A 22,219-nucleotide genomic window follows, 5' to 3' on the forward strand; every position below is an offset into this window, starting at 1 on the left:
ATTTGTGTCTGTGTTCATCAGGGATATTGTCCTGAAGTTTTCTTTCCTTGATGTGTCTTTGTCTGGTTTTGGTATCAGGGTAACACTAGCTTCATAGAATGAGTTTGGAAGGGTTTCCTCCTTTTCTGTTTCATGAATAATTGGAGAAGTGTTAATGTAAGTTCTCCTTTGAAGATCTGGTGGAACTCAGCTGAGAATCCATCTGGTCTTAGGCTTTTCTTTGTTGGTAGGCTTTTGATGGTGTCTTCAGTTTCATTGCTTGAAATTCATTTGTTTAAATTTTCTATATCCTCCTGATTCAATTTGGGTCATAAGTCTCTAGAAATTTGTTGATGTCTTCATGATTTCATATTTTATTGGAGTATAGACTTTCAAAGTAGTTTCTGATTACCATCTTTATTTCAATAATGTCCATGGTGATAGTTCCTTTTTCATCACAAATTTTAGGATTTGCATTTTCTCTCTTTTTTCTTATTTAGCTTGGCATGAACCACCAATTTTACTCATAGGTATATACTCAAGAAAATGAGTGTGTACATAGACCAAACAACATGTGCAAAGCATGAATGTTCATAAATAACTATATTTATGTTAATATTAAACTGGGATCATCCAAATCCACAAAGAAATTGATGAACAAATTATAGTACATTCATTAAAAAAACCCTACCACATAGCATTTAAACTTGAACTATGTAAAGAATTTTAAATATGTGATTCTATAAAACAAGCAAAATGAATTAATGATGTGGGGATGGGCATGTAGCTTAGTGGTAGAACACTTGCCTAGCTTCTGTGAGGCTCTGGATTCAATTTCTAGCACCATAAAAAAATTAATGATGATATAAATCAGAGTGGTATTGACCTCTGAGGAAAGAATATAGAATAGAATAAGTTATACTGCATGTATGTATAATATATAAAAATACATTCTACTGTCATGTATGTCTAAAAAGAATAAATAAAGAATTAAAAAACAGAATAGTGAGAAAGCATAAAGGAAATTTTGAGTAATGAAAATGAAAGCCACCTTGGTTTTGAAAATGTTTATGTGAGTGTATGTATATATGTACAAGTTCACCAAGGTGTAACCTCTCTGTGCATTTTATCATATATAATTTATACTTTTAATAATGTTACTTTTAAAATAAAATTTGACCAATTGTATTATGTGCATATACAAATATAAAGAATCTCACTCTTTGTATAATTATAATGCATCATTAAAAATAAAATAAATTGGTATGTCATTTATTTTTAATAAATAAATTAATAATTGATTTTTTAAACTAATGTCTTATGGATGTACATGATGTTGAGATTCAATGTGGTATATTCATATACAAATGTAGGAAAGTCAGGCTAGATTCATTTCACTGACTTTCCCTATCCCATAAATTGCTATGTAATTAATTTTGTTACTTTAGTGCTATGGGAGAATCAATGATTCTTGGCTTTTTTCATTTATCACTAACCAAAACTAATTGTATTTCCTTCCCATGACTAATCAGCTAAAATCATACAGAAAGAAAATGAAGATAACGATAAACAAAATGATAAGGAGAAATGACATGTAATCCTGTTGAACTGAGAGTAAACACAAGTGACCAGAAGGGAGAGATTCAATGAGCCCAGAGATTGATTCACAGTGGATTTGTGTTTAAGTAGAACACCACTCCAAATGCATACTTTGGAGAGTACTTTGGCTTTGAGATTACTGACCTCCATCATTGTCATGGTACCTGGTAAGTGTGACATTCTGACGTTTTGGGAAGAAAATAAAACCATCTTTAAATAGGGACAAGGATTCTCTTGATTCACTTGTAAGATGCTTTTTGAATTGTCCTGTAATGATAAATTTGTGCACTATCTGGCACATAGCTTCTGATGTCTCTTACTCCAGTGATGCACTAACTGTGGTCACCATGCAGTACAATAGACCACTAAAACTTATCCCTCCAGTCTAATTAGAATTTTGGACCCTTGGACCAACACCTTACCTTTTGCTGTTCCTCCCATAAACCTCCAGTGTCTGGTAACCATGTTTTTACTCTTTGTTTCTATGAGATTCTATATAAAAGTGAGATCATGGGCTGGGGATGTGGCTCAAGTGATAGTGCACTCGCCTGGCATGCAGGGCGCTGGGTTCTATCTTCAGCACCACATAAAAAATAAAATAAAGATGTTGTGTCCACTGAAAACTAAAAAATAAATATTAAAAATTTTCTCTCTCTCTCTCTTTAAAAAAAGTGAGATAATATAGTATTCATTTTCCTATATTTGACTTATTTCACTTAGCATAACAATTTCACTTAGCACTTCCATCCCTGTTGTCACGAATGACAAAATTTCCTTCTTTTTAAAAGGCTATTCTGTTGTGTGTGTGTGTGTGTGTGTGTGTGTGTAAAGTGGAAGATATATATATATATATATATCATTGCTTTATCTATTTATCTAGTGATAGACATTTAAGTATTTGCATATTTTGACTATTTTGAATAATGCTGAAATTAACAGAATAGTACAGATATACATGACATATGTATTTCAGATCTTTTGGATATATGGCCAGAAGTAGATTGCTAGATGATGTAAAGTGAGGAGGGGTGGAAGAAGAAAAGTACAGAAAAATGAATCTGACCTAATTTTCCTATGTACATGTATCAATATACCACTGTGAATCTCACTGTTATGTATATCCACAAGACTAATTTTAAAAACTATTAAAAACAGAATATGTATCCCCTTGTTGTTGAAAGTAGCTAGAGAGGTCAGTTATACCCAGTTGATTGATGGGATTATTGAGTTCAGTTATGGGTGTCCTTCCTGATTTTATGCCTGTTGGTTCTGTCCATTTTGATTTCTTCTTAATGTTATATCAGTTTTAGCCTCACACATTTTGACACTCAGTTGTTAGGTATTTATGTGTTAAGAATTATTAAGTCTTCTTGGAGAATTGATCACTTTACCCTTACACAATGCCTGTCTTTAACTCTGATACTTTTCCTTGTTCTGAAATCTTTTCTGACCAAATTAATGTAACTATTCACACTTTCTTTTACTAGAATTATCATAGTAACCTTTTTCCTCCCTTGTACATTTAAACTATATTGATTCTTATATTTACATGAATTTTGTGTAGATATAGTGCAGTTGGCTCTTGCTTTTTGACCTATAGTGAAGAATTTCTCTCTTAATTGGAGTGTTTAGATCGTTGATATTCAAACTGACCTGATGTATTTGAATTACTGTAGTTTCTACTGTTTTCCTTTTGTTGCCCTCTTTCCTTTTTTCCCCCTCTGTCTGCCTTTTATGGTTTTAGTGGAGCATTTTTAATAATTCTGTTTTGTCTCCTTTCTTAGTATAACAAATATGTTTCTATTTTTACTTTTCATAGTTGCCCTAAAATTTGCAATATGCATTTATGACTAACCTGAATATACTTTCATAAAACAGTATTTAGCTTTGTGATTAATACGAGTACCACATAATAACAAAATAATTTTAATTTCCCACTCCTGCACCTTGGATTTTTTTAAACACAATAAAGCAAGCTCTCAGTAATCATATTTAAGAGTGTTTAGGATTACTTTGATGAGAAAAAAATTCATCTCACCCAAGGGTCTTAGGAACCAAGAAGTTAGAAAGTTGAAGGAGGTAAGGACTTCCAACTTTGTACCCCCTTCTGACTTAGCATCACTGCCTCCCCTTTGTAAATTAAAAAAATTTGGGACAAAAGAGAGATAAATGAGGGCTGGGGATGTGGCTCAAGCGGTAGCGTGCTCGCCTGGCATGCGTGCGGCCCAGATTCGATCCTCAGCACCACATACAAACAAAGATGTTGTGTCCGCCGAAAACTAAAAAATAAATATTAGCATTCTTTCTCTCTCTCTCTCTCTCCCTCTCTCTCTCTTTAAAAAAAAAGAGAGAGAGATAAATGAATTCTTCTCAATTCTGATCCTAAATTCCTTGAGAAAAGGCTCTCCTTTTCCATCTAGGTGAGGTTCCCATCACTGGATCATATAACTTTAGTTAGGAGGTAGCATATACAGTTAGATGCCCATACTGTACCAATCCCCCTAGCTGGAGAAGGAGTTGGGGGTGGAAGAAGGGAGACAGGGTTACCTTGTATAAAATGGTTGAAAAAAAATGAGGGGTTCCATAGTGGGAAATCATTGATTAATACCTTCCAAATATAAATTTCAAGATATTAAATTACTTTTATTGCCAGATGGCATAATTTCTAATTTCTGTTTTGTAATGATTATATGATTTTAGTGATGGCTAACCAATTGTCTCTCATGTTGAAGGAGAATATGGAGAAATAATGGCTTCTAGTCTATTTGAGCATATAAAATTGATTTCATTTACTCTTCTCTAAATATTCTCTAGATTCAATTAGTTCATGCTTGGATGGAAATCAGAGGACACTCAGCCCTCAGCCAGAAGGTAATATGCTTCCTTATCGAGGGTCAGCACCTAGGGGATGGAGAGTGGAACTTTGTTAGAAACAGTGGCTGATGGCCTGGCTGCAGGCTAGCCATAAGATGAACTTTCAATGTGGTGATCTGAATGTTGTAGTTGAGATGCCCCAAGTGACCCTACCACTACTTGCTCCCTGAACAAGGCACAAACTTATTTGCTGCTACACCTCTGTCAAACTAGAGTGGTGGGGAGAGCATGGGTTGAACTTCCTGTCAGGACTGAGTTCAGGTTCCATTCTTTCTTTATCTAGTTATGTGATGTTTAGTTGACCATGAAATGTAAGCACTTGTATACACAAAAGAGAGAGTGACACTAAAACAGGAAAGGACAGGTATTAATTGTAGATTTTAGTGAAAGAACGTTTCATTCACATAAAAGGTTTGCTCTACTATAACTGTTCTGCCTGTATTAAGTGATGACATCAATGACCTCACCTTTGTTACAGGTGATTTGTGGCAGGAGCATTGTTGAGTAATCGCCTCTCAGTAAACCATGCTCAGTCATGGACAGCTTATGCTGGTTTATGGGAAGTGTGAGATTCTATGTTTGATGATATTTGTAGGTCAGAGGGCTCAAATTTTGCTTTAAAAGATAGACACAAGGGGTCAACTGTTATATTTAATTCTGAGAATTGGATTGAACATACTAAAACAAAATACATAAGTGCAGGTCATAATTCATCCATCTATGGGTATATGTTGGTCTAAATAAGAAGGAAGAAAAAATATCTAAAGTCTATGATAATATCACACCTTTGCAATAAAATCCTTTTTTTTATAAAAAATTTCCAAAGCAGAACAAATTTTGGGTTTTGTTTCTTAATTTACATAGCACATTTCTTTTTCACCTGAAATGAATATATGTAGACATCTCTTGTCACTAGGCATTGACATTTTTCTTTTTTATGTAATTACTAATCTGATGAAATAACAGATTATACTAAAATCTGTTGATTTCACTGAGTTTGTTATTCTCTGAAAATATAAAATGTTTCCAACTGGTTCAACCTGAATTCCATCTGAGTTACTTTTAATGAAAGTATCATATACTTTCTAGATGCATGTTTATCTTAAATGTTACCATGAGGGACAGATATTTAATTTTGATGCTACCAGTTTTTTTTTTTTGGCATTTATCAAATTTCTAAGGGAGACAACCACATAACTAATATTCTGTTTTCTTTCTTTCCCAAGGAGCATATATTGTGTGACTAATCCAACATTGCTCACCACTAAAACATTAGATTTAGGACATTACTTGTCCTAAATTGTCATTTTATCTAGAACTCTTTTTTTATGTCAGTCTGTTTTCAGATATCAAAACTCTGATTTAATTCCAACGTATTTATAATGCATTTTCTTTCCATGGTAATGCATAATACTGGATGAAATTGGTTAACATTTGGATCTGTATAGTATATTATATATATTTTGTGAAAGTTAATTTATTGTATAAGTCTAATATTTCTGGAATAAGATCACCAGGAAAGCAAGGTTCTAGCACAACTTTATGTAATCTTCTGTGAACAAATTGAAAACACAAAGTTCTTTATCATGGCCTCTTTTCTCATTCTCCTTGTGTGTGTCCAGGTAACACTTGGCTGGCTGTGCAGATGGGTACAAAGGCTGTGCTCTCTTGCCCTTGTATTCCACCAACATCAGTGTTGATAATAACAACATGGAAAATACACCTCAGAGACAAGCCTTCGTGCAGCATGTCCCTCCACAGAGAAACAAATCAGACCAGGAAAAACAACTGTACTGATGGGAGAATCTCCTGGGCCTCCAGACCTGACCAGAATCCTGAACTTCAGATCCATCCAGTGTCCATCTCACATGAAGGGGATTACAGGTGTGAAATGGGAGCAACTGATGGAAATCTTGAACATACATATCACCTCCAAGTGTTAGGTAAAGAAGGTCGTCTATTGTGATATTTTGGGTTACTGGGTTTGTGACTGAAACAGATGTCTCTGTAATCCCATAACCGTATGTTGAGACTGAAGCATGATTTCCCTTCCATCTCTGCAGTGTCCCCTGAAGTGACCCTGTCTCCGGGGAAGAACAGAACTGTGGAGTGCACAGCAATTGCAGGAAGGCCAGCTGCACGGATTTTTGGGTCCCCAGAGGGGGATTGTGTCACTGGGAAAGAATACCAGGACAATGGCACAGTGACGACCAGGAGTAGGTGCCATTATCCAGATGGCAGTGTGTCCACTGTGTCCTGCTTGGTCTCCCACCCGACTGGCAACAGGAGTCTATCCATAGATCTGCTTCCTGGTTAGTAATTCCTCTAGTTGTTAAACTTTGTTTGATTGTTTCCCATTCTTTTAAAGGAGTTATGTTAAGAAAGAAAATATGGTGAAATTTTATTCAGAGTTATTCTCTTCAGCTTCCATTTTATCACTCTTCTCTCCTTAAAGTAAAGAGGTGTCTAGAAGAATGTTAGAAGAATTTGTTTTAAAAAGCCATATTTTAGAATGCAGTGTATTCTCCTTTTTGAAATGTTTTTTAGTGCATCATAGTTATACATAATAATCAGGCTCATTTTTACATAATCATACATGCATGAAATATAATTTTTAAATTTCATTCCCCATGCTTCCTCTTTGCCTCCCTTCCTCCCTTCTCCTGTTACTCTACCTCTATTGTTCTTCCTTCCTTTTATATGTTGTTTTAAATTGGTGATTTAAAGGTGAAAGGTGAAATTCACTGGTGAAGTCACATAAGTACACAGCATAATTTGATCAATTTCATTCCTCAGTTTCTCCCTTTTCCTGTCCCTCTTCTCTCCCCTTCAATCTCTGTCCTTTATTCCACTGATCTTCCCTCTATTTTCATGGAATCCCCTCAGTTTCCCCTAATTTTGCTCTAGCTTCCACTTTTGAGGAAAAGATTCAACTCTTGACTTTCTGAGTCTGGCCTGTTTCAGTTGGCATAATGTTCTCCAGTTCCATTCATTTACCAGCAAATGCCATAAACTCATTCTGCTTTTTGGCTGAGTAAAACTCTATGGTACATATGTACTGCATATTCTTTATCCATTCATCTGTTTAAAGTCACCTGGGCTGGTTCTAAAACTTGGCTATTGTGAATTGCATCATCAATAGATGGGCAAAAGAATTAAATAGACATTTCTCAAAAGAAGAAATACAAATGGCCAACAAGTATACAAAAAAAGTTCGACATCCCTAACAATTAGGGAAATACAAGTCAAAACTACATTGAGAGTTCATCTCACACCAGTTAGAATGGCAAGAAAGGGAAGTCAGAGCTATAATAATAATAAATGCTGGCAAGGATGTTATGGAAAATGTATACTCATGCATTGTTGGTGGTCCTGCAAACTAGTACAACCACTATGGAAAACAGTATCAATATTACTCAAAATACTAGCAATAGAACCAGAATATGACCCAGCTATCCCACTTTTTGGTATTTATCCAAAAGAACTAAAATCAGCATAGTATATTGATATAGGCTCATCAATGTTTATTGCTTATTATTCTTTTAATGCTCCCTTCTATACTAGTATTGACTTGAATGGTGTATTTTTAAAAGTATATTCATGTTTTTAAAATATTATTTTAAAAATATTCTAATTAGATATACATGACAGTAGAATATGTTTTGACACATATTTCTCATTCTTCTGGCTCTACATGGTACTGAGTCACTCCAGTAGTGTAATTATACATGTATATAGAGTAATAATATCTGTCTCATTCTCCCATCCTTCCCATCCCTACAGCCCCATCTCTCCCCTCACACCCATCTATACAAACCAAAATTTCTTAATTATTCTCTGTCTCACCCATGCAACTATAGATCATCATCCACTTATAAGAAAAAAACATTCAGCTTTTAAATTTTGAGGATTGGTTTATTTTACTTAGCATGATATTCTTTAGTTTTACCCATTTACCTGCAAATGCCATAATTTCATTCTTGTTTAAGGCTGAGTAATATTCCATATTGTGTGTGTGTATGTATATGTGTGTGTATGTATGGATATATATATATATATATATATATATGTGTGTGTGTGTGTGTGTGTGTATGTATGGATATATATATATATCACAGTTTCTTTATCCATTCATGTGCTGAGGGCATCTAGGTTGGTTCCACAGTTTAGCTATTGTGAATTGAACTGCTATAAACATTGATGTGGCTGTGTCACTGTAGTATGCTGATTTTAAGTGCTTTGGGTATAAACCAAGGAGTGGGACAGCTGGATAAAATGGTGTTTTTTTTCTAAGTTTTCTGAGGTATCTCAAACTGCTTTCCATAGTGGTTGCAACGATTTGCAGTGTCAACAGCAAGTATGAGTGTACCTAGTGAGGACATCATCACCAACGTTTATTATTGCTTGTATTCTTGATAATTGCCATTTTGACTGGAGTGAGATGAAATCTTAGAGTAGTTTTGATTTGCATTTCTATAATTACTAGAGATGATAAACAATTTTTCATTTATTTGTTGATCAATAGTATTTCTTTTTCTGTGAAGTGTCTGTTCAGTTCCTTAGTCCATTTATTGATTGGGTTGTTTTTTGGGTGTTACATTTTTTGACTTTTTTATATATCTTGGAGATTAGTGCTCTATCTGAGGTATGTGTGGTAAAGATTTTCTTCCATTCTGAAGGCTCTCTCATCATGTTATTAATTGTTTCCTCTGCTGAGAAGAAGCTTTTTAGTTTGAATCCATGCATTTATTGATTCTTGATTTTACTTCCTGCACTTTAGGAGTCTTGTTAAGGAAATCAGGTCTTAAACCAACATGATGAAGATTTGGGCTTACTTTTTCTTCTATTAGGCTCAAGATCTCTGTTCTAGTGTCTAAGTCTTTGATCTACTTTGAACTGATTTTTGTGCATGGTGAAAGATAGAGTTTTAATTTCATTTTGCTACATGTAGATTTCCAGTTTTCCCAGCACCATTTGTTGAAGAGACTATCTTTTCTCCAAAGTATGTTTTTGGCACCTTTGTCTAGTATGAGACAACTGTATGTAGTGGGTTTGTCTCTGTGTCTTCTATTTTGTACCATAATACCAATACCATGTCATCTTGTTACTATAGCTCTATAGTATAGTTTAAGGTCTGGTATTATGATGCCCCCTGCTTCACTCTTTTTGCTAAGGATTTCTTTGGCTATTCTGGGTCTCTTATTTTTCCAAATGAATTTCGTGATTGCTTTTTCTAGTTCTATGAAGAATGTCATGGGCATTTAATAGGAATTACATTAAATCTGTGTAACAGTTTTGGCAGTATGGCCATTTTGACTATATTAATTGTGTCTGTGACATTTCATGTACTGTGCTGTCAATGGATTCTATTATTGTAGCATCTTTGTTTGGGGCACTTTCTTCCCTTATTATTCATGGTTTTAATTGAAAGATAAAGTATAATTTTAAAAAATGCTTATGGTTTTAGTAAAAGGATAAAGTTATTCAAAAAAAGTTGCCTTCATGAACTTTAGTGTGGTAAAATTTCTCCTCTAGGCTCTTCCTGATAAAATTTCTTAAATGCTTTTATAATCACATCTGTAATTTGGTTTCTTGGTTCTCTGCTTCAATCCTACCTTCATTTCCTTTTATTTAAATATTTAAATATTATTAACATCAATGTAACATACAGAATTAAAAGTCAAATTGTTATATAAGTCAGTAACTGAAAGATACCAGCCCTACTAGTGCCTTTCCAACCCCACAACTGTGACCTCATTCAAATCCCCAGAGGCAAGTACTTTGAAATCTTTAAGTGTTTCTTGTGGTAATTAACTCCATTTTCTTAAACCACATTCTCACAGTGCTGTTTCTTAGTGTGTTGAATTTAGACTTTATGTACTCACTTTCTTTTATGGTAGATGAATATTTAACCTTATCTTACTCCCTTTCCTCATCTTTCATGTTATTAATATATCAGCATTTCATTAACTTAAGTGGCCAATGTTTGCATTAATTTGTCATTAAGTGCTGAATCAAGAAATAAAGTAATTCTTTCTCTTTTGAATAACTTCTTGTTTTTCCTGGACTTCATAATTGCTTTACTTTTTTGGGATTCCTTAAAGATATATATACCTATTGTTACTTATTATTGATCTCACTGACTGAACTAGAGAACACCTAGTAATATTTTTTTCCCTCTGAAGACAAACTTTCTTGAAGTTTTTTTTAATGCTCTGAGACTAATAAGTTTTGCTGGTCACTTGACTTTCTGCAAAGCTATGGGCCTGGACATTCTCCTTACCTCAATCTTCTGCTTGATCCTATGTTTACTTAATCTGAGCTCCTTTTTTTTTTCCTGGATATTGGTTTGTTTTTCATCTTTTTTCCCCACATACAATACTTTTATTAACCCTTTGGTAATCCTTGCTCTCAATAAATTTCAAATTGAGCACTAAAGAACCAATTCAAAGCTGTATTATCTGATGGTGGGATTTACAAACCAATAAGTTTTGATACATGAACAAGAATGTAAATGATTTTTATCTGTAAAAAAATTGGTTCTTCCTTACATTTCTGAAGGTCTTTTTCTCTGGGACTGTTCAGACTCTTTGGAGAATTACTCTTCAGTTCTTTGCCCTGGAAGAATAAACCTGACCCTGGTGTTCTGGGAAGGGAGAATGATGTGTGTGTTCACACATTCCACTGTTCGTAGTTCAGACTTTCCTTTAATATTGCTCTTTGGTTTGGCACTTCAGCTCCACCCTTCCTAATGTCTGGATCCTTGACTCAGGAATCTCTGGTTTTACTATGAAGGTGCTCAGGATTATTTTCATTATAAAAAATATTATAGCACCCAAGGGAACTATTGCATGTGGGTCTTGGAACTATGAAATTAGAACATTGAAGTAGATAAGGACTCTCACCTCTGTTCCTCCCTCTTATTCTGCATCATTTCCCCTCCATATTTTTTTTTATCTTCCAAAGTAGGAAAAATATGGGAAAAGGGTAGACAAATGAAGTCTTCTCAATTCTGTTTCTAAAATCCTTGAGAAAAGGCTCTGCTTTATCTGTCAGGTTGAGGGTCCCATCATTAGACCAAACAACTTTAATTAGAGAGTGGCATATGGAGAAAGGAGTTGAGTCAGATCAATCCCTCTGGCTGGAGAAGGGAGACAGGGTTACCTTGTGTAAATGGTTGACAAGATTAGGTGTTTGAAAAATGTGAAACCTTTGATTAATACCTTCTGAATATACTTTTCAACATATTAACATAGTTTTATTACTAGATAGCATAACTTCTAATTTGTTTTGCAATGGTTATATAATTTTCATGATGGTTAACCAATTGTCTCTCATGTTGAAGGAGAATATGGAGAAATACTGGCTTCCCCTCCATTTGAGCACATCAAATTGATCTCATTTACTCTTCTCTAAATATTCTCTAGATTCAAGTAGTTCATTCTTGGATGGACAGCAGATGGCATTACCCCCTATGGAAGGTAATATGCTTCCTTATCGAGGGCCAGCACTGAGGGGATGGAGAGTGGAACTTTGTTAGAAACAGTGGCTGATGGGCAACCTCTTGTCTGGCTTTAGAATATGGCAATCTGAGTGTTTGGGTATGAGGTGTCCCAAGTGACCCTACCACTACTTGCTCCCTGAACAAGGTACAGTCTTACTTTCTGTCAGGACTGTGTTCAAGTCCTATCTCTTTCTTCATCTAGTTACATGATCTTTAGTTGACCACAAAATGCAAAGGCTTGAGTACCCAGAAAAGAGAGTGATACTAAAACAGGAAAGGACAGATATTAATTGTGGATTTTAGGGTAAGAAAGTTTCATTCACACAAAAGGTAATCACCTCTCAGTAAACCATGCTCAGTCATGGACAGTTTATGCTGGTTTATGGGAAGTGTGAGATTCTATATTAGAAGATGTTTGTAGGTTACAGGTCTCAAGTTTTGCTTTAAAAGATGGACACAAGGGGTCAACTTTTATATTTAATTCTGAGAACTGGATTGAACATGCTGCAGCAAAATATGTAAGCACACGTCATAATTCATTTATCTGTGGATATATGTTGCTCTAAACAAGAAGGAAGGGAAACTTCTCCAGATACTATGTTTGATAATATCACACATTTACAGTAAAAACTGGAAGTTTTTCTTTTTTTTATATATACCAAACTACTTTTTTACCATAAATAAATATTTTGAAGGTCTCTTTTCACTAGACATTATCATTTTTCATTTTTATGGAATGGCTGAACTGGTGAAACTGCATATTATTTCAAGATATATTGGTTTTACTGACTTGTGATTTGTAAATTATAAAAAATTAAAAATTTCCATCACGCTCAATCTAAATGCTATATTATTTAACTTTAGTAAAAGTGCCACATACTTCCCACATTTATGTTGTCTGGAATTGCACCCTTAGTAACAGGCATTTAGATTTGATGTTACTGATAGTTTTGTACTCATCAAACCTCAAGGGGAGATCACTGCCTGATAATTATTCCATTTTATTTTATCTCCCTAGGAGCATGAATTGTATGATAAAATCAGTATTGCTCACTGCCAAAATATAAGTATTAGAACACTGTCTTTGTCATTTAATTTAGAATTCTGTCTTCATGTCTGTTTCTAGACATTGAAATTCCTGATTTAATTTCAACATATTTTATAATGCATAGTTTCCCTAATAATTCATACTACAGGAAAAAATTGTTAATATCTGAATTTCCTTTAGTACATTACGTATATTTTGTGAATGTTAATTTCTTATGTAAATCTAATATTTCTGGAGTAAGATCACCAGCTAAGCAATGTTGTACTAGGACTTCATGTAATGTGCGGTGGATAAATCACACACACAGGTCCTTTATCAAGGCTTTCTTTTCTCATTCTCCTTGTGTATGTATGCATGTGTGTCCAGTTACCACTTCACTGTCTGTGCAGATGGGTACCAAGGTGGTGCTCTATTGCCCTTGTATTCCATTGACAAGAGTACTGATAACAGCATGGCAAATACGCTTCAGAAACAAGCCTTCATGCAAAATTGCTCACAACAGGGAAACAAATCAGACCATCAAAACCAGCTGTGTTGACGGGAGAATAACCTGGGCCTCCAGACCTGACCAGAGTCCTCACCTTCAGATTTATGCAACAGCCATCACTCATGATGGATATTTTAGGTGTCAAATGACAACATATCATGGGAATTTCCGTCGTGGATATCACCTCCAAGTCTTAGGTAAAGAATGTCATATGTTGTTGGGCTGGGGATGTGGCTCAAGCTGTAGTGTACTTGCCTGGCATGCACGGGGCACTGGGTTCAATCCTCAGCACCACATAAAAAATAAAATAAAGGTGTTGTGTCCACCGAAAACTAAAAAATAAATATTAAAAAATAAAAAAGAAAGGAATGTCATATGTTGTGAATATGATATTTCAGATCATCCGATTTGTGACTGAATTAAGTGTCTCTAAATTTCATATTTCTTATGTTAAGATTGAAGCATGATTTCCCTTACATCTCTTCAGTGTCCCCTGAAGTCCCTGCTTTCAGGGCAGAATAGAACTGGGGTGTTAAAGGCAGTTGCAGACAAGTCAGCTGCAAAGACTATTTGGACACCAGAGGGGGATTTTATCACAGAGACAATTCTATGACAGTGACACAGTGGCAGCCGGGAGTATGTGCCACTATTCAGATAGACACGTATCTATTATGACCTGCTTAGTCTCCCATTTGACTGGCAGTAGGAGTCTATCCATAGATCTGTTCCTGGTTTGTAATTTTTCTAGTTTGTTTTTTGTTTAAGAACTTGATGCTCTTACTTCTTCACTCTAGCTCTTGTCTTTTACTCATGTCCAAGATTCTCTACAAAACGGAACCTACATTTATTGTCTCTTTTATGTCACCTCACATCTATCCCTTGACATTTATTCCTTTGTGTCTACCTTCCCAGAAAGTAGTTGGACAAAAAGCATCAAATATTCCCCAGATGTCAAATAAAATATAAATTTTTCTTTGTGTGTTAGCTTAATTAGCTTTATTGTAAGTTTTCACAAATATTAATGTTAAATATTTACCGTTTAATGATGTTGAATAATTAGTAACTTTAAATAATATTTATTAATTCTTAATAGTTAATTTATTTTTTGATAATATTCAGTATGGTCACTCCTCCTTTCTCATGTGTTTCCCTCCCATTCTCACTTGATTCTCTTCCTTTTTCTTCTGTATATTTTTTGATGAATGATAATTATGCATAATAGTGAGATTAATTTTTACATATTTGTAAATGCACATGACATAGCATTATAATCAGGTTAATATCATTTCCCTGTATTTCTCTTTTCTATGCCCTCTGGTTCCCTTCCTCTATTCTACTGGTGTCCCTTCTATTTTCATGAGACCCTCCCTGCAACCTTTTTCCCTTTTTCCTCTACAGTTTTCACATATGAGGAAAAAAAACAGGACCCTTGATGTTCCAAGTTTGGTTTACTTTGCTTAACATAATGCTCTTAGGTTCTATCCATTTTCCTGAAAATGACATAACTTCATTCCTTATGACTAAATAAAACTCCATTGTGTATACATACCACATTTTCTTATCTATTCATCCATTGACATCCCCAGGCTCATTCCAAAATATGACTCTTGTGAATTGCCCTACTATGAACATGGGTATGCATGTACTATAGTATGCTGACTTTATTTCTTTGGGATAAATACCAAGGAGTGGCATAGCTGGGTCACATGGTAATTCCATTTCTAGTCTCTTGAGGAATATCCATTCTGATCTCTGTAATAGTGTACTAATTTATAATTCTAGCAACAGTGTAAAAGTGTTTCATTTCCCCCCACATCATCACCAGCATATATTATTGTTTGTATTGTTGATTACTGCTATTCTAAGTGAATATAAAATCTCAATGTAGTTTTGATTTGCCTTTCCCCAATTGCTAAAGACATTGGACACTTTTTAAATATATATGTTTGTTGTAATTTGTATTTCTTCTTTTGAGAAATGTCTGTTTAGTTCATTTGCTCATTTATTGATTGGGTTGTTTTTGGTGTTAAGTTTTTTGAGTTTTTAACATATGCTGGATAGTAATTATCTGTCCAAAGAGTAGTTAGCAAAGATATTTTCCCATTCTGTAGGTTCTCCCTTCACCTTCTTAATTATTTCCTTGGCTGTGCAGAAGTTTTTTTAATTTGATGCCATTCATTCATTAATTCTTGGTATTATTTCCTGAACTTTAGGAGTCTTATTTTTTTTTTTAATTTATTTTTTTCATCTTTCATACATTTGATTCATGTGAGTTATGCTTTTCCATTTTTACCCCAAATACAAATTGCAGAATCACATCAGTTATACATTCACAATGTTGAGAAAGTCATTGCCTATGCCTATATGTTAGAGTGTTGACCCTACATTTTCTTCAATGAGTTACCAAATTTGTTGTCTAATTCCTAGGTCTTTGATCCACTTTGAGTTGATGTTTGGGCAAAGTAAAGAAATAAGGATTTAGTGTCATTCTTCTATATTAGTATAACCAGTTTCCCCAACACCATTTGTTAAAAAGCCTGTATTTTTTCTAATGTCTGTTTTTGGTGCCCCTGTCAAGGATCACATGACTGTAGATGTGTGTGAGTCTGTTTCTGTGTCTTCTGTTTGGTATCTTTGGTCTATTTGTCTGTTTTTATGCTAGTTCCATGCAGTTTTTGTTACTATAGTTCTGTAGTACAAGTTCAGATCAGGTATTGTGATGTCTCTAGCATTGCTTTTTTTTGGGGGGGGGGTTAGGATTACTTTTGCTATAGTGCACTTTTTATTCTTCCAAATGAAATTTAGGACTGCTGTTTCTAGTTCTATGAAGATTGCCATTGGTATTTTGGTATTTTAATAAGGATTGCACTGAGTCTGTACATTATTTTTGGTTATTTAGCCATTTTAACAATATTAATTTTGCCTATCCATGAAAATGGGAAGTCTTTCTATCTTGTATCTTATTTAATTTCTTCTTTCAATATTCTATAATTTTCATTGTAGATATCTTTCATTTTCTTGGTTAGTTTCATTCCTAAGTATTTTATTTTTGTTGAAATTATTGTGAATGGGATTATTTTCCTGATTTCTTTCTTAGCAAATTCATTGTTGGCATACAGAAAAGCTACTGATTTTAGTATGTTGATTTTGTTTTCCATCCCTTGGTTCTCTTCTTAACATTCAGTTGACTTCTTTGTTTTCATCTATTCATTTTATGAATGAAAGCATTTCTATGGGTTGCATCCTTGACCTGATTCTCACTTATCTATGTTCCTTGAATAACCTCAAAATCATACCCATTGCTTCATCTATCAGCTAATTCTTAACTCTCAAATATGTGTTTTCTTTTTTCTTTTTTTGCCCAGATTTTGCTTTTTGGCTCTCCTTTGGTTGGTGATCAAAACCAACTTGAAACTGGACAGATTCACTTAGATGCATGAAGGGCAACTCAAATATTTTTACCCCTTCGTGAGTTCTGCATGTTTGTTTTATAACTTTAAATTTTTGTACATTCTTTTGTACAAATATTTCTGTACATTCTCTTCAATTATTTTCTTTTCTTCATATTTTTATTTGTGCATCATAATTATGCACAATAGTGGGATTCATTGTTACATATTCATACATGCACTTTAAAACTTGATAAATTTCTTAAGCTAGAAACTTAAACATATTCTACAACATCCTTCTTTCTTATTCCTCATATTCAAAACCAGTAACTCTGTTTTATTGATTTGACCTTAGAAATCATTCTTAAATATGGAAGCTTCTCTTTCTATCTTAGTTATTTGTATGATCATCTCTCACCAAGATTATTGAAATGGCTTAGAGCAAGACTACTGGCCCTTAGCTTACTTACTTTCAATTTATTCCTGGATTATTTCACAAGGACCTTTCTAAAATGAAAAATGTTCCACTCCTCTACTTACATGACCCCCAAGGCTCCTTTGGCTTCATGGAAAGCTAAACCCCTTTGACAGCTTGCACTACAGCAGCTCTTTTGTGCCTCATGTCTCACTCTTCTCCAGTCTGCACCCCATGCATGTGGTCTTTTTGGGCTTTTCAAAAGTATTCTGCTCTGTTTCTCTGTTGCCTTTTACACTCAGCTTCAACATCCTCACAATGTACCTCTTACTCTGTGATGGTTTCTTTCATTGCATTTGATCAATTCTTATTGAGGTTTTGAGACTTAGTTTGCCATTGCTCCTCGGGGATGAATTTTTTCTTCAACTTGAAACTTAGTCAACTGTTTCTTCTCTGTATTGATGTCATGCTTCATTCATGCCTCTTTTAGGGTACTTCCATACTCCTGTCATTGATGGCTCTGAACTATTTTCACTCACAATACTCTGACACCAAATGAGCATGGTTCTTTTCTTTGCACACCAACCAATACTCTAAATCTCCAGTATTAACTAGGTGTCTTGCAATTCAATTTAATTCTAATGCTAACTCCTGGGGTTAGAACAGATCCCACGCTTAGGGAGTCAGTCTCACATACTGCCCCCACTTGAGACACCAGTAACAGGTCTTAGTTGCCACCTGTACTTATAGCTAATTGACTAGAAATTCAAGGAGTTCCCACATTCCTCCAATCAGATTCAATAATCTGCCAGAATGGCTCACAAAACTCAGGAAGGCATTTTATTTACTGTTATTCATTAGTATAAAGGAAACAACACAGGAACAGCCAAATGGAAGAGATACATAGGGCAAAGTACAGGGGAAGGAGCCTGGAGCTTTCATACCATCTTAGAGAAAGCCATTCTCCCAGCTCCTGGATATGTCTTCTAATGCAGAAGCTATCCAAACACCATTGTTCACTGTCTTTATGGAGACTTCATTATATAGGCTTGATTGACTAAATCATTGGTGTTTGGTGATTAACTCAATCTCTAGCCTCCTTAGAGCTCAGTGATGGTGGTTGTGGTGGTGAGAGAGGCTGAATGTTACAACTGTAATCATGTACTTTTCTGATAACTAACCCTCATTCTGAAGATATGTAAGGTCTTCCAGACACCAGTCATCTTGTTAGCATACAAATGATACTCTTATTATAGTGGTATTTCCAAGGTTTTAGAAGTTATGTGCCAAGAGCCAGGTAACAAAGACATTATATTTCTCTTTGTATCACAACTACAGATGTCTTTGACTTCTAGTATGTTGTAAGTTCCTCGAAAATAGGAACCACTTTTTTTTTTTTCCAATTCTATATCACTAAGGTCTGTCACAATACCTGACACAAATAATTGCACAATTAGGTTCTGATTATCAGAAAACCCAATGTCTACATTTTCCACTGTATGCCCCAAATCCTCAAAGCCTTAAGTTGTTCCTTTCCCTTGAAACATCCTTCCTTCTTCTCTTAACCTGTTTAATACTGCAGACAGCAAAGCTCAGTTTAAATCCCACTTCTCTCTGACCCCTGGAGTTGATGAACCATTCTTATTCCTCAGATGGTTTATAATCTAATGCTCACCAGCACCATATGCTCTCTCATGACTTCTCTTTCATTTGTGTGAATTTGATTTCTCCAGTTAGACTCTGAGCTTTTTGGGGACTGCATTCATATTGTCCTTTTTTTAAAATTTATTTTTAAAAATTTTTAAATTTTATTTATTCTAATTTGTTATATATGACACTAGAACGCATTTCAATTATAGTGCACATTCATATCTCTGGTTGAACTCAAAGTAGTCACACCATTCATGTCTTCATACATGTACTTAGGGTCATGATGTCCTTCTCATTCCACTGTCTTTCCTACCCTTGTGCCCCCTCCTTTTTCCTCCCTCCCTTTTGCCTTGTCTAAAGTTCATCTATTCCTTCCATGATCCCCCACTCATCTCCAGTGTGAATCAGCATCCTTTATCATATTGTTTTCTTATCCCCTCATTGTGCCTTTTCATAGAAGAAAAGATTGCAGAATAATGATCCGATTAGTCTGCATTTATCTTTTAAATAAATCCCAGGGGGCATTTTACAGATGAGTAAAACGAAAGTAGAAAGACATAAAACACTTTATTAAAGTGGTTCTATCTACTCAGTGACAAAACCATTTCACTGTGTGTTGAAAGTGTTATCAGATCATGCCCAAAATATTCAGAATAAGACTAAACTTTGCAAGGAAAAATTTGTTTTTCTTTTTTTTTTAATATTTAGAACAATTAAAAATGCTTAGAATATTCTTATTCTTTCAGAAAATATGTGTTAAAATGTACCAAGTACAAAACAAAGATATGGGTCCTGAACTCAGTCATGAAATAATGATACATTAGTAATATTTGAAATATAATTTAGAATTTTAAAAAAAAATTTTGACAATCTATGAACTTTTAGGAATATTTTTAAAGTATTCTTTTAAACCATTGACTCTAATTTGTTAATTATAAGAATCTTCAAACAGACTTTTAACTCTTACCTACATTTAAAGGTCTCGGAACACCAGAATCTCCAGGTTCAACTCTGCTGATCATTCTCTATGCGAAACTCTCTCTTCTTGTGGTCATTCTGGTTATTGTGGGATTTGCTTTCTTCCAGAGGATAAATGATTGCAGGTAGGAACTGAAGATTGAACTGGTAAGACTCAGTAGGAAGCAAACATCACTGGGAGACTTTTGAGTTCCTTCTGTGCTGGAATGAGCTTGACAAATTTCATGATACATTGCGCTGGCTGCCTCAGCTGCTTCTTTAACATTAGGCTTTGTGAACAACTGGAAGACCTGGCAGAGGTGTCCACAGAACTGGGGCCAGAGCTTTTTTGTGATTTTGAACCAAGAGAGTCCTAGCCTAGCACACTCCTTGAGATTGCAGCAGGAGGTTAAGAGGCTGCTGGTACTTCTCAAGAGTTACTTCCATGTTTTCATGATTCTGATGACTTGTTTCTTGCATTATTATTATTATCATCATTATTAATATTATTGTTATTATTATGTTTCTTCCTAGAGAATAAAAATCAGAAGATCTGGAAGTCAGTTGATGAGACATAACAAGAAAACAGCCATTTATAATCAACCTCATGTTCAACATTTAGCTGAAGTGCACTTTCGTACCTAAGCGTTTATGAGAATGGACATAAGTTAGCAAGCTGTTTCAGTCTCTTAACATACAGTATTTACACATATGCAGAAGCTTGGTGTTTGCTATCATAAATGTCATGGATGCTTTGTCTATTCTTCCCTTTCCTTCAGTGAATGCTTATTAGACAAAGTAAAACAATCCTGCTTCCCAGCCTAAAGAAGAAGATGGCTCAGCAATTCAAACAACAATGCTGAGCAGTTTTTTCTATATGCCTTGAGTCCTTTGGATGGTGCTTTCATCCAGCTTCTTGGTTCCTTTGCCACTTGAGATGCTAATCAAAATTGTAATGGCTGGAGCCACTATAAACACCGTCTGCAAGTTGGCCAGTAGCGAACCTTCTGTCCTTTTTTTTCTTGCTAGCAAGTACCAGGGCAGTCACATTGCATATTTGGACTGAATCCTAAGTGAATGGCTTAAAGTCTTTTTTAGCAATAGTGGCATTTTAGTAGAAATTATAAATTGTTCCCAACTAAGGAACTGCCAGTGTCCTTGGAGACAATGCTGAAGGTCCCCTGCCCTTTTAGAGCTCTGAGTGTCTGAGTACTGTTTGTTGTTTATATTCTAAGTTACAGATTGGAATGGATTAATGAGGGTAAAGGGTGGGATATTGGTGAAGCCCTAATATCTTGAAAGGCTGCTGATTCAGATGGTAATCCTGTAGTAAAAAGTGTTGTTTTACCTAAATGTATCTTTCCGCCCCCCCCCCCCCCATACTGTAGATTGAACCCAGGGATGTTTCACCACTGAGCCATGTCCCCAACCCTTTTTATTTTTTATTTTGAGATAGAGTCTCACTAAAGTTTCTTAGGACCTTGCTAAATTGCTGAGACTACCCTCAAACTTGTGATCTTCCTCCCTCAGCCTCCCAAGTTACTGGGATTACCAGCAGGCACCACCATGCCCAGCTAAAGGAATCATTTCTTATGTAAAGTTGTGAGTGATTTGGGCTGCTAGTTTTGTTTTCAATAAAACTGTAGGGGAGAAAATGAATGCTTAATACTGGAAGATACTACACTAGTCCAGTACTCTAATTAGGTGGTGCTTTCATCCTAGATTCTTGTTTGCCCACCAAAAAAGTTTAATTCTTACTCAAATCACACTCCAATGTAGTTGGTGGGTCTGGGACAGTGGTTTGACAGGTATTGCTCCAAGCTAGCATTTTATCCTCTTTATGCTGTGACTCTGATTTCCTCAGAGTACTCTCTAGTCACCTGGTGAAAAGGCAGCAGGATTTTATGTGGGAGGATTTTACAGGCCAGACTTGGAGTAGCAATTACTTCTACTCGAATTCCATTGTCTAGTGTTCAGTCTGAAGGTCATGGTAACTTGTACAGAGCTTGGAAAATGATCTGACTGCTTTGGAAGAAAAGGAATCAAGCTTGTTATACATCTAGCCAATAGTAAATAATAGGACTAGTGCTAAGATTAATGCCTACTCTATTTGTCATCTAACATGAGTTAATAAATATTTTCATTAGTAAATATCATATTTATTAGATTTTGTATTAGATTTTTTTCATGTTTATGATAGCATATTGAAAGTGAAGGAGTCTTGTAATTCAATTCTGTAATAGACTGAAAAAGACAGCAGAGATTGCAAGTTGCCTGGTCCATTGTGGTCCTACCCTTTCTCTTTGTGGCCATTGAT

The 22,219-nt window shown here is 35.0% G+C and overlaps 1 protein-coding gene across 1 annotated transcript in view; it reads left to right on the forward strand.

Annotated features, from left to right (window-relative positions):
- The first annotated feature begins 1,735 nt into the window (after positions 1-1,735).
- LOC143407846 (cell surface glycoprotein CD200 receptor 2-like) overlaps positions 1,736-22,219 on the forward strand; it is a 36,769-nt gene continuing 16,285 nt past the window's right edge. The window contains exons 1-5 of the mRNA XM_076867019.2: positions 1,736-1,745; positions 6,075-6,395; positions 6,516-6,764; positions 11,880-11,933; positions 19,925-20,048. Of these exons, the coding sequence (XP_076723134.2) occupies positions 1,736-1,745; positions 6,075-6,395; positions 6,516-6,764; positions 11,880-11,933; positions 19,925-20,048 (758 nt within the window). The remainder of the gene's footprint in view (positions 1,746-6,074; positions 6,396-6,515; positions 6,765-11,879; positions 11,934-19,924; positions 20,049-22,219) is intronic.

This window comes from Callospermophilus lateralis, chromosome 10 (assembly GCF_048772815.1).
Source record: "Callospermophilus lateralis isolate mCalLat2 chromosome 10, mCalLat2.hap1, whole genome shotgun sequence".
Taxonomy (NCBI): domain Eukaryota; kingdom Metazoa; phylum Chordata; class Mammalia; order Rodentia; family Sciuridae; genus Callospermophilus; species Callospermophilus lateralis.